Source organism: Alligator sinensis, unplaced genomic scaffold (assembly GCF_000455745.1).
Source record: "Alligator sinensis unplaced genomic scaffold, ASM45574v1 scaffold81_3, whole genome shotgun sequence".
Classification (NCBI taxonomy): domain Eukaryota; kingdom Metazoa; phylum Chordata; order Crocodylia; family Alligatoridae; genus Alligator; species Alligator sinensis.
This window is the reverse complement of record NW_005842088.1, coordinates 165,632-177,165: the sequence shown is the minus strand read 5'-3', so window position 1 is coordinate 177,165 and position 11,534 is coordinate 165,632. Positions and strand designations below refer to the sequence as shown.

Genomic DNA, 11,534 nt, shown 5'->3' with positions numbered 1-11,534 from the left:
TCCCAAGGGAGGTGGTGCTCTCCCCTACCCTGGGGGCCTTCAAGAGGAGGTTAGATAAGTATCTAGCTGGGGTCATCTGAACCCAGCAATCTTTCCTGCCTATGTAGGGGGTCGGACTCGATGATCTATTGAGGTCCCTTCTGACCCTAGCATCTATGAATCTATTCTGAGCCGAAAACCAGCCCCCTTGCTTAAGACACTGTAGAATTTTGGAAGACTTTCTGGAAAACATCATGTGTGGTATGCAAGTAAATACAGTACCCTTATTGTTGTATGCAGAAAAGCATCCTATAGATGAGAAAAATGTGTGAAAAATACACATCAGGGATAAACATAAGTATAACTAAACACTTGGGACTCCATCCTTAATTCCAATATACATTCAAGATTCCCAGTGGTTTTATCAAGAGATCTGGCTGTACCAAGAATGATGGACCAGACTGTGGAAGCCCTCTGGCTGTATTTGCAGCCCTGGATCCTTTTCCCCATCTTACCCAAAGCACTATCAAATCCAGGCTCTGCTGTAAAAATATCATGAGCTGGGAAATCAAATGCAGCATTGTTAAAATGAAGATGGCAGCTGATAATGGACTCTGGCTGTAGTTCTGCAATGGCTTCAATCTGAGCAGGTGAACATTCCCCTAAGGAAAAAAATAAATCAGCAGGCTTATTAAGATATGAAAAAAAACTTGCTAACAGAAAGCAGGGCTCATCATTGCCTCTCAGAAGAAATTTCAGGTCATTCTGCCACCTTCATTATAATTTCAAGCATTCTATAAAAAGGCTTAGAGTGGTTTCCATGGTCTTAATGTAGCTGGGAGTAAAATGAAGTTGTCTCCTCTCATTTGCAGTCTGTGAGAGTATGCAACTGAAAGCTTTATAATAGTTGTGCATGTAAGCAAAGCATTTGTCATCAGGCAATAAATACAATTGATTACTTCAGCTTGTTGGTTTTGTTCAATAGTTTGTACCTCTTATGTAAGGCAGCCTCTGGAAGCTCCATTAATGTATATTTCTCTAGCTGCCAAGAAGGAAATTTAACAAAATTTATTACAGGATTGAATAGGTGAAATAGTTCACCTACAGTTGTTTTCAACAACTGTTACATGTTAAGAATGTGTAATATGAAAAAGGCACTGTGATTAAACAACATAAGGATTGATAAATCAGAAAAAATAAATATAGTGTTTAACTCTGCATGCTACATGGCTCTAGAAAATAATTTTTGGCTCAAAATTCATTAAGGACTCAAACAGCAAGCAGAAACTTGTTTAGAGCTAAGTATGTTATTTTTAAACAGGTAATTACAATGGTGTAGAGAGGTAATCAGTTGGTTAGCTTGTACCTCTTTTTTAGTGCTAGCAATATGAAAAAATAGATGTTTTGATTATTTATTTATATAACTGATTTCAAAATCATAAAATATCCTTAACTAGAAAATATTAATAATAAGCAATTCAAAAAATTGCTCTATAAAATCTTAAGAGGACTTAAATTATTATGTGTATTAAACAAGAAGCAAGTCCAATTAAAAAAAATCCAACATACTTCAATACTGGCATGGAAACTTCTGAAATCCTTTGATTTGCTTAGAAATACTTTGGCCTTTACCAAGCAAAGCAAACCCTACAAACATTTTTGTTCCTTTCTTTTAAGTATGGAGGGCCAACTTTTCTTCTCCCTGAAAACTGTGTTTTTGCAACTGTATCAATTAGAGCAGTAATTTGAAAACCTATCCTGAACTTCCTTAAGCAAGTCACCTCTGCCTTCATTCAAGCAGAACCTGTATTTTTAGTACCTAAAAAGGGAAAACCTCAGTGTTTTTTAATTTAAAGTTTGTTTTGGTAAGGGACATGCTAACAGCTAGATGGCTCAGGGAATGGCCATGAGATAGAGAACCTTTACTTTTTTTGTTTGCCTGTCCAAATAAAGGCACTTGGCACTGGCTTGAAGTACCTTGCCATGGTCTATGTGAGAAAAGCTGGACACAACATGCTTGAAAAAATATCTAGATCACAAAACCAGTCATTAAAAACTGATTCTGTGACTGGAAATACAAGCAGAAAGACCAAGGCCAGATTGCTTTGGACACTAATCTTAGTCACTTCTAGGAACAGTTCCTGTGATACAAGGTTGACAAAACATGTGGATTGTGAGATGATTTTTCCTGTTGTAGCTGTCACTGTTGAAAAATAGTTTTAGTCTGTAGGGCCTCGAATGTTGAGCCAGTCACAGGCACTAATTTTGCCTATACTAGATTTTGAAGGCCTTTTACAATAGGTCTAGAGTAAAGGTTCAAGTATATTTTCACTATATATCCTTTAACATTTGCTTGTACTTCCAACCAGCTCTAGTAGAAGAGGAAGTTGGTATTTTTTCCTGGATCCTCTCCTTTTCCATTTGTTTAGCCAGTTATCTAGCTGACTGCAAATAAGGGAACGTTTTTTGGCAAGAATTATTGCCATTCCTTTCACTTTTCCCCAATAGTTGAGAATTTTTCAATTTTATTTTCCTTTTTGATTGACAGTTTAAATTCTCTGTGGGCTGTCTGATCAAGTCCACTCTGTCACTCTGAGTTAGCTAATTTAATAAACATTTTTTCCAATTTTCCTTCTACACCACAAAAGAATATATTACAAATTAAGCAGCCATATGAAAGAGTAATTTAGAGAAGTTTACATTTGGTCATAATGTTGTTGCTTTTTTTTTTTCCAATTGAACAGATCAAAAGTTCATTCTGAATGTGTAGCTATTCACAGCACTATGGAATTACGATCATTACAAACCCCCCCCACCTAGCATGGGACCGCAATGTTCACATGTTAACAACTGATCTGGCTCCTGCGCCCCAAAAGAATCACAATGTGTCATCCTGATGGTGGTGGCATTACTGACATGATATTGCATCATTATTTGATGGTATTTTCTTGGGGTTCAAAAATTCCTCACGTGCTGATGCAACTACTTAATTGACTTAATCAAATAGAATAGTGAACCCTATAGTGTAGTATAGGGGCAGGCAATTATTTTGGATGGAGGGCCGCTTAAACAAATTTTGGTATCTGTCCCTGCCCCTTGACAGTTGCGCCGCACTCTGGTTGCCATATTGGGACTGGAAGTCCCATCCCCTAACCCCTGACCTTTGCCACTGGAAGTCCCACCCCTTGCCCTCCAGAAATATTCCTTTTGGAAGGGGAGGGTTGCCATCTTGGAACCAGAAAAAACACAAATCATACACTAAAAGTCAAACACCTGCTATAACATATTTTAATTGTATTACAAAAAATATTTATCATGTTACGTGTTTGTGTACTATATAGAGACTCCAAATAAAGTCTTACTGTTGTCTATTGTGTGTGTGGGGGTGTGTGTGTGTATGGTGGGGTGTGTGGGGGGGTGTATGCGTATGATGCAGACCCTGCTGCCCATGGAGGCACTTGGGGCGTTCATGCCCTGCGCAGGTGCTGGTGCCCGGTGGTGCACAGTTTCAGTCAGTGCTGTGTGGGGGGCGAGAAGCACAGCCTGCCTGGCCCATCTAGATCTCAGGAGCTCTGTGCGGGGCACGTGCACATCCTGGCACTCATGCAGCACCTGGGGAAGCCCTGTGCTGAAGCCAGCTACCTTCCCTACCCCCTATAGCCCTGGGACCTGCACGGTAGGTGGTGGGGAAGGCAGCCGGCTCCAGCACAGGGATTCCCCTGGTGCCATGCAAGTGTGGGAGCTGCTCGTGCACCACGTGGTACCCCCTGCAAGAGAGGTCGGCCAGGCAGGCTGTGTTCCTCGCTCACACGTGCAGAGCTTGCCAGAGCTGTGCGCTGCCGGGTGCCAGTGGCTGTGCGGGGCATGGGTGCCCTGAGTGCCCCTGCTTGCTACTGCTGCCAGCAGCAGGGGCTGCATGCCATGTGGGGGAGTGGGTGTGGGGGTCCCCACACCCCCTACCCTCCCTCTCACCCACATCCTGGCCACCCGAGCTCTGTGCTCCCACTGCCGCCCTGGGCATGGGCTCTGCGCTGCTGTCAGTCCCAGCCCCACACTCCCTGCCCCCACGCAGCTGTAGCTCCCCCCCACCCCTGCCTCTTCCTTATCTGCTGCCTGGAGCGAGTGGGCTGCCACAGAAGCTAAACAGATCTCCCAGGGTGGCTGTAGCAGCGGCAGCAGCAGCCCTGCCCAGAAGTGGATGCTAGTTGGGCCGGGCCCTTCTGCCCATGAAGGTGGGAGGGAGCAAGATGCAATAGGTTATGTTGGGGGGTGGAGGGGAATGGGCACCTTGCTCCCACCATTTTGGTTAGAAGGGCTGGGCGGGGTACAATTTGTTGTTGGGTGCCCAGAGTCCAGATGAAAGTGCCTGGTGGGCTGGATGTGGCCTGTGGGCTGTATTTTGCTTGCCCCAGTATAGTAAGTCACTTACATAGCTCCTGGGAGGTTGTCTCAGCTCCTGCCTTCCCTTTCCTTTTAGTAATCAGGAAGGCATTTTCTCCCCAGTCACCCTTATTCTACATTAAGTGCTAGGAAGCTTATATATTTGCCACTGCGGTGTAACTTAGTATGATGCTCCCAATGAGTTCTGCCTCTGAGAGACTCTGCAGTGAGTCTCTAATGAGTCCTCATGTAGCTAAGGAGATGCTAGTTAAGCACTAGTACTTGGAATGTACAAACATGAGGTAAATAGGCCAGTGGAAAATGTTTCATCACAGTACCTTTCAAATTTCTGCTTCTTTCCCCAACTGCGACTATGACTTTTGAAGCCACAACTCCTTGTAAGCTTGTTTTCACTCCACTTACATGCATCGCTACAGTCCTTTGAGGTATAGTAATCAATATCTAAAAAAACCCCAAAAGACATCAAAGCACACTGTTACTGAAGACTGAAATAAATACAAATTAAGGCAGGTACAGTAGCGAATCTCAGATTTATTTCTGCTTACATATATATACCAAAACAAAGATGCACTTTTTTGGTAAGTTGAATTTCTCTAATTTTAGAAATTGCTCTTTAAAGTCCATTTACTTTCAAAAAACATTTTGCTATTTCTATTAATCCCATATAAATAAATCTGTTTAACAGGCACACAAAGCTGCATTTAAATTGAGTTTTAAAATGTCTGGTACTCATGCCTGCTGATAGTCTGAATTCAGTGCAGACAGAACCATTCTAGGGAAGATAATAAACGCAACTTTTAACTGAAACTGGTACTGTGTGGTGGATGCACTTACAAATTTTCTTGTTGGCATCTCATCCAACAGTGAAACTTTCCGTATAAAAACAAAGCCTTAAATCAAAAGTTTTTTTAGCATCTCGAACCAATTTAGTCAAGAAATGAAGTGTAATAGATAATAGTAAGCTAAAAATACAAATTAAGTTAAATCGCTTTCTTTAACACAAATTATATGAACTACAACCCTGATGCATTTGGATATATGCCAAATACATTGTATCCATTCATCCTCTGCTCAAGACGAACAGTCTAGAAATAGGAACACATTTATTCATCTCCAAGTCATGTTTTTACAAGTGACAGCAAGAGAAGTTTTTAAAATCACATTGTTAAATATGCAAAAATATATAGCCAGACAGTGACACATTTCTGTGGTGCTTGTGGAAACTAAAAATGGCTTACCTCCCTGTATGTTTTAAGTAATCCAGGAATCTCATAATAAACACTGACAACTCCCGAATCTCTTGCCACAGCTGCACCAGTCTTCGCATCAACTTGAAGAACACTGTTTGATGAAGAGATCCATACTCCTGGTAGACCTGTGAGAAAAGATCATTTGTAAATTAAACACATTATTAACTTGTATACAGTTTGTTAATTGTAGTATCCTTGCCATGGATGTATTCAGAATAGATTGCACATGTGTGGGTGCACCTGTGCTCACTCACACACACCCACACACACCACTTCATGCTTTCCACTACCTAAGGAAGCTAATTGTGGGGTCCCCACTTTAGAGGCCACATTGTTCTCAGTTGCACCAGACCAGCTTAACTCCAACTGACTTGCAAATTCAAGACTGGAAAACCAGGGGTGCACTGATAAAGATTTTTTTGGCCAATACTGATGGCCAATTATTAACCAGCCATATTGACCTGACCTGATTGCCGACATGCAGCACTGCAGCTTGGAGAGCAGCGTCCAGCCAGTAAATCTGGGTGGTGGGGAAGAGGCATAGGGAAGGCAGACTGAGGACCCCACGGTGAGGGAGGGAGTGAGGCTGTGGCAGGAGCTGCCCAGCTGGGACGGAATGGGGTGCAGGATGGAGCCATGGGCAGCTCATCTAGCGGGCGTGGATCTCACTGCTGCATGCACCCCCAGGGGAGGCATGGGAGGCACATGCCCCCCAGACTTGTGTGTGGGGCAAGGGTGGGCTTCCTGCTGTGGGCTCGAGGCCAAGGGCTGTGCTGGCCTCTTCCCAGAGGGGGTGCTGGCCGGGGCTGCACTCAGGGTGGGTGGGTGGGGGAGAGGTGATGGTGGTACTGGGAGGGGAGGCTATGGGGTGGGCTACAGCCACCACAAAATTTGCTGTAGCTCCCTCCTCCCAGTGCTGCTACTGCCTGCCCCAAGCACAGCCCCAGCTCAGACCTCCCCACTGGGAAGAGGCTGCTGCATCCCCCAGCTCTGAGCCTGCAGTACACAGCTTACCTTCACCCTGTGCACAAATCCAGGGGGCACATGCCCCCCCCCATGCCTCCCCCTGGGGTACACACAGTGGTGGGGAGCTGCCCCCTTCCCCAACCCCATCCCCCTACATCCCCCAGATGAGCTGCCCATGTCTCCATCCTGTGTTCCGTCCCAGCTGGGCAGAACCTGCCCCTGCCCCACTCCCTCCCTCATCATGGGGGCCTTGATCTGGCCCTCCCCACACCCATTCCCCCACACAGACTTACTGGCTGAAAGTTGTTCTCCAAGCTGCCGGGCTGCATTCCTGGCTGCATGCATGCCGCAGCTGTGTGCATGCAGCAGCATTTATTGGTGACATTATTGGCTACACCAGCCAAAAAAATTTGATTGCTGATAATGTCAATTTTCCTTTTATTGGTGCTGATATGATATGGACTGATATATTGGTGCACCTCTATGGAAAAACCATGGTTAAGCCAAAAAATGATGTAGAGCAGGGGTTGGTAACCTAAGGCCCATGGGCTGGATCTTGCCTGTGGAGCCATTTGATCTTGCCTGTGGACATAAGGCTCTGGCAATATTTGGGGGCAGAGGGCTTCAGCAGCAGATGGTCTCCCCATGCTGCTGTACGGTGAAGTGGTTGTGGCAGCAAATGGGTCCTAATACCTGGCTTCCTCTGACCAGAACTGGGCCAAGCCAACCCACAGCTTGAAAAGGTTGCCGACCACTGGAGTAGGAAATCATGTAAGGACCTCATCATTTTGTCCCTGTTAAGAAAGTGAATGTTTTCCACAATGCTTTATATTTGAATATCAACTGAATACAAATTGCAGAAGTCTGATGCTGAAAGGTTCAGTGCAAATGACTTGTTAAATAATACAGTTAAGATTAGAAGAGTTGATCAAGCCTATTTTTGTTGTTCGCAAGAATAGTGGGTGACATTTGATTACGAACATCATTATAAATAATATATTTGGTTTTCCTGAGAATGTCACAATGCACGGCACTAGAAAGTTTCCATGGTAATTTAGAGTTGCTGAAAAGCCAACATTGAAATGACTTAAAACAATTCTTTAAAATGCAAGGACTTAAAAATGTTTTTTACCTTCTTGGTTGATCAATGAAGTACTCAAACAGATGACATCACCTACTACCACATCCACAAGCTCAGGGAAAATGGCATGTTGCACTGGAAGGGGGACATAGTCTGCAATTCCACTGTGCTCTGCATCCCAAACCATAAGCAAGGTCAAGCCAACATTTACTGTTCGGATTACAAATGTGTTGTTTGTGGCTCCTTTCCCAATCTGCACAAAATCATCTCTAGCAATAAAAGAAATGTTTTTAACTTTCAAGTAATCCATTAATAGCTTTGCTTTCCTTAATACCTTTACCTGCTGTGTGACTGGTATTAAATCAGGATTTTAAAATCACTCTATCTTGCTGTTTTGGCGATGGTTATCAACTAACCAAGACTGACAAAAAACACAAAATGTAGAAGTGTTTTATAACAAGGAAATCTTGAGGTCATAATTATCTGCTTTTGGTATTTTTGGTCATTTTAAGCAGATTTTTCAATTTATAAGAGTCTCTCTTCTTTCAACCTTTTTATGGAACTAAGAAACAATAATATGAAAATGCTAGGAACTGGCCTAACAAGGCATGTCAGCTATAATTTCTGACTCTACTAGTTCTGTGTCTTCCAACTACTGTCACTATTTGGACATTCACCAGGACATTCAGTATAGTAACACATCCATGAGTAGGAAGATAGAATAGCTTAAACCCAAATCTTTAATTTTCTTATTCATTCTCATTAAAGTATCAGCACCAGGAATTCCATGGAAAACAAGCTCTGTGCAATAATTTCTGGGGAGCGGCTATTTTTCCTGCTAACTATGCATGATCATTACCATTTTTTATAGTGACACCTAAAAGTCCCTCCAAGGATTTGCCCCACATGCTAAATTCTGTACAAATGCATCTGAATATAAAGTCCCTGCTCCAAGTAGTTTCATATTTATTTTAAGATGATAAAGTAAGTGTGACAAAAAATGCAGAGAGGAATGGTGGATCCAATGCTAATTAGATTTACTTGCTTACAAAGGCAACAATGTGTATGACAGAATGGTTCACAACCACTTCAGAGTAAAATACCTGTATCAGCAGTTACTGCTGTCTCTGTCTAGCCACAACTTCATTTTGCCAGGTCATTACAGATTACTAAGAGGAGACCTTTTCTCAGATATGGCACTTCAGAAGAGTGAACACTTTTTATATGAGGAAACTTTTCTTTGGTGCCTCCAATCCAGGCAACAGAAATACAATTGACAGTTTCCTCTTTTCATTTAAAAAGGCATCTGCCATGAGTAGGTTACAGTGTACTTGTCATTCCTTTGCTGCAGCTACATTTCACACTCCAGCATAGACTCACCTGTTGGCTGCAAAGTGGAGCACAGAATTGTGTGCATGGAAGGTATCTCCAGAGTTATCATGAAAATGGACAGTGAAGCTTAATGTCACACCTAGTGGTAGAGCCAACATAGCCTCCTTGTTTTGTGTGCGCAAAACAGGACTTGTAGAGATTCTTAAGTAGGAAACAGGATAAACCTGCATAACATTAGTAAGAGAAGACATTAAGTAAAATTGCTTTAGTGCCTATAAGATAAATTTATTTAAAATAATTTGCAGATATAGATATAAAGAATTCTTTATGAAACCCTTCACTTTTTTAGTTTGGCCGTTATGGCATCATTGAGAGATGGACTTTATAATTTCAGTGCATATTACCTTTCATTGTATGCTTGCAAAATATTTCCTGCTCTTGGAGCACTGTGAGCAAAAGCAGTGAGAAATAATGACATGTAACAAAAGCACAAATGAGAAGTGCTCCAGTAATCCTGTAAAGAAGAACCATAAAGCTCCAGATACATGAGAGAGCTAATAATCTGCAGATTTCTTCCCAGCAAGATCTAAAAAACCTTATGGATCTGCAGGTACTGGGGCATAAGGAAGGGTGTTTGAAGTGTATAAGAACAAAGGGTCAAACCATCACTTCTGCTCCACCCCAGGCAAGAAACTGTTACAACTTAGACATAACCTCTGCGTTAATGCCATTTTGTTGAGGATGCAAAGCACCCCAGGATTGGAAGGCCAGGCCACGAAAGACACCTTAGTTTCAACAACTTCCATTGGCATGCAAGGTCTGTGATGTACATCTGAGAAGTACAGCACAGCAGCTCACCCAGGATGCTCATGGGGCACAGAGGAAGTGTAGGCACACTGCTATGGATTTTGCATATTGTAGGCTGACCACGGTGTGCTCAACTGGAAGGGCTGGGCTGCAAGAAATCTATCAGTCATGGCCCCGCTTTCATCTGCTAAACCCTGACTAGTCAGCTGGCTGCATTTTACTGTCTCAGTGACCCCTCAGACAAGACGGAACAAGTTTGCAATCCCTCTCAGAACCTTTGAGCTGTTTAAAGAAATAAGAGTTACACTATGCAAAAAGCAAAGATGATTTCTGCAGCAACACTTAACTGCAAGGAAACTTTTTTAAGATGATGAATTCACAAATGTTTGTGTTGTAGATATGCAATTCCATTATTTATTAATTAAAAGGACAGCCTGCTCAGCTTAACTAGGTTTACTATCAAAAGTAAAGGGATATATATACTCACTGGTATTGCTTTTTGGAATGTAAATAATGGATGGATAAAGGAAGAAAAAAAGTTCACAAGTACATGGAAAAAGAGTATTTTAAATGGCTCCCTCAAGCCTATCCGGTAGCAAAGCCCCTTTTCTGAACTCAGATAACAGAGTTTTACATTTTAGCTCACAATGTACATGTCAAAACTTTAAAAAGAAAGGACAGTTTTGGCCTCAAGCAAGCTGCATCTTAGACACATCTGAACCAGGGTCTAAAATATCAGTGTGTATACAGCCATCTACCCAAAAATGCTGATGTAACTAACAAACAAAAGTTACATTTTCCATGACAGATTTCAAGTTTATGATCTGCAAAGGACAACTGCTAAGTCTAATATGATGAAAGCAGAATTCATTCATTCATTTTAAAAACACCTCAGCTCTCTGAAGATTCCTGGCATTAATTTTATTGATACTTAGGTTGCCCAGAGCTAGTGCTGAACTTACTTCCTCACAAAGTTCCCATGTACTAGTTCACTCCTTACTTCCAATGTTTTTAAATAACAGCCTCTTTTGAGCAAAGACTTCCAAAATACCCACACTGTTTTATGTGCTTCTGCTTTTGCAGTACAGTTGCAGCTAAAAGAATCTCCTGAGGTCCCCCCCAACCTTAATTTTCTGTGATTCTATGAACCCAGGGTCCAGGAGAGTCAGGATGGATCGATCAACAGTTAGTATAACTAACCTACTATGACTTAGGAGACCTGGGTTCATTCCCTGTTCTGCTACAAGTTTCCTGTGTGACCCTAGTCACTTATGGCATCTATACACATGCTCTAGTGTGGAAGGGGGCGGGGGGAGGGGAGGAGCTTTAATCAGAGCAGCTGGGAGAGCTGCTTTAATTAAAGCACCACGTGTAGTCAGCATCCTGCACTTAAAGTGCCCCCACGACCATTTTGAACTAAGCTCATTTGATGAGCTTTAGTTAAAGCACCTGCACCGCCATTTTGAAATGCGGGGATGCTTAATGCCTGTTATGCAGAGGCTGCTGGAGCATGCTAAATTAGCATGCTCCAGCAGACTCGATTACCATATTTTTGCGCATATATCCCACAGAGTATGCGCGATTTTACAAATAAATGGATGGGTGCAGGCTATACGGGGGTGCAGGCTATTGGCAGACTTTTTTTCCCCGCGGGGGGGCTGGGGCCGGGGCGGGCTGTGCCGCCTCCCCACTGGGCCTGGGCAGGCCGGGCTGCTGCC

General features: G+C 42.8%; 1 protein-coding gene across 2 annotated transcripts in view; it reads right to left on the bottom strand.

Moving 5' to 3' along the window:
- Nucleotides 1-11,534, bottom strand: part of NUP210 (nucleoporin 210) — a 117,618-nt gene that overhangs the window by 9,365 nt on the left and 96,719 nt on the right. For both annotated transcript variants that reach the window (XM_006023901.3, XM_025204537.1), the window contains 5 exons: nt 9,058-9,233; nt 7,729-7,946; nt 5,619-5,755; nt 4,698-4,821; nt 495-641 (listed from right to left, as the gene is read on the bottom strand). In XM_006023901.3, coding sequence (XP_006023963.1) covers nt 495-641; nt 4,698-4,821; nt 5,619-5,755; nt 7,729-7,946; nt 9,058-9,233 — 802 coding nt within the window. The remainder of the gene's footprint in view (nt 1-494; nt 642-4,697; nt 4,822-5,618; nt 5,756-7,728; nt 7,947-9,057; nt 9,234-11,534) is intronic.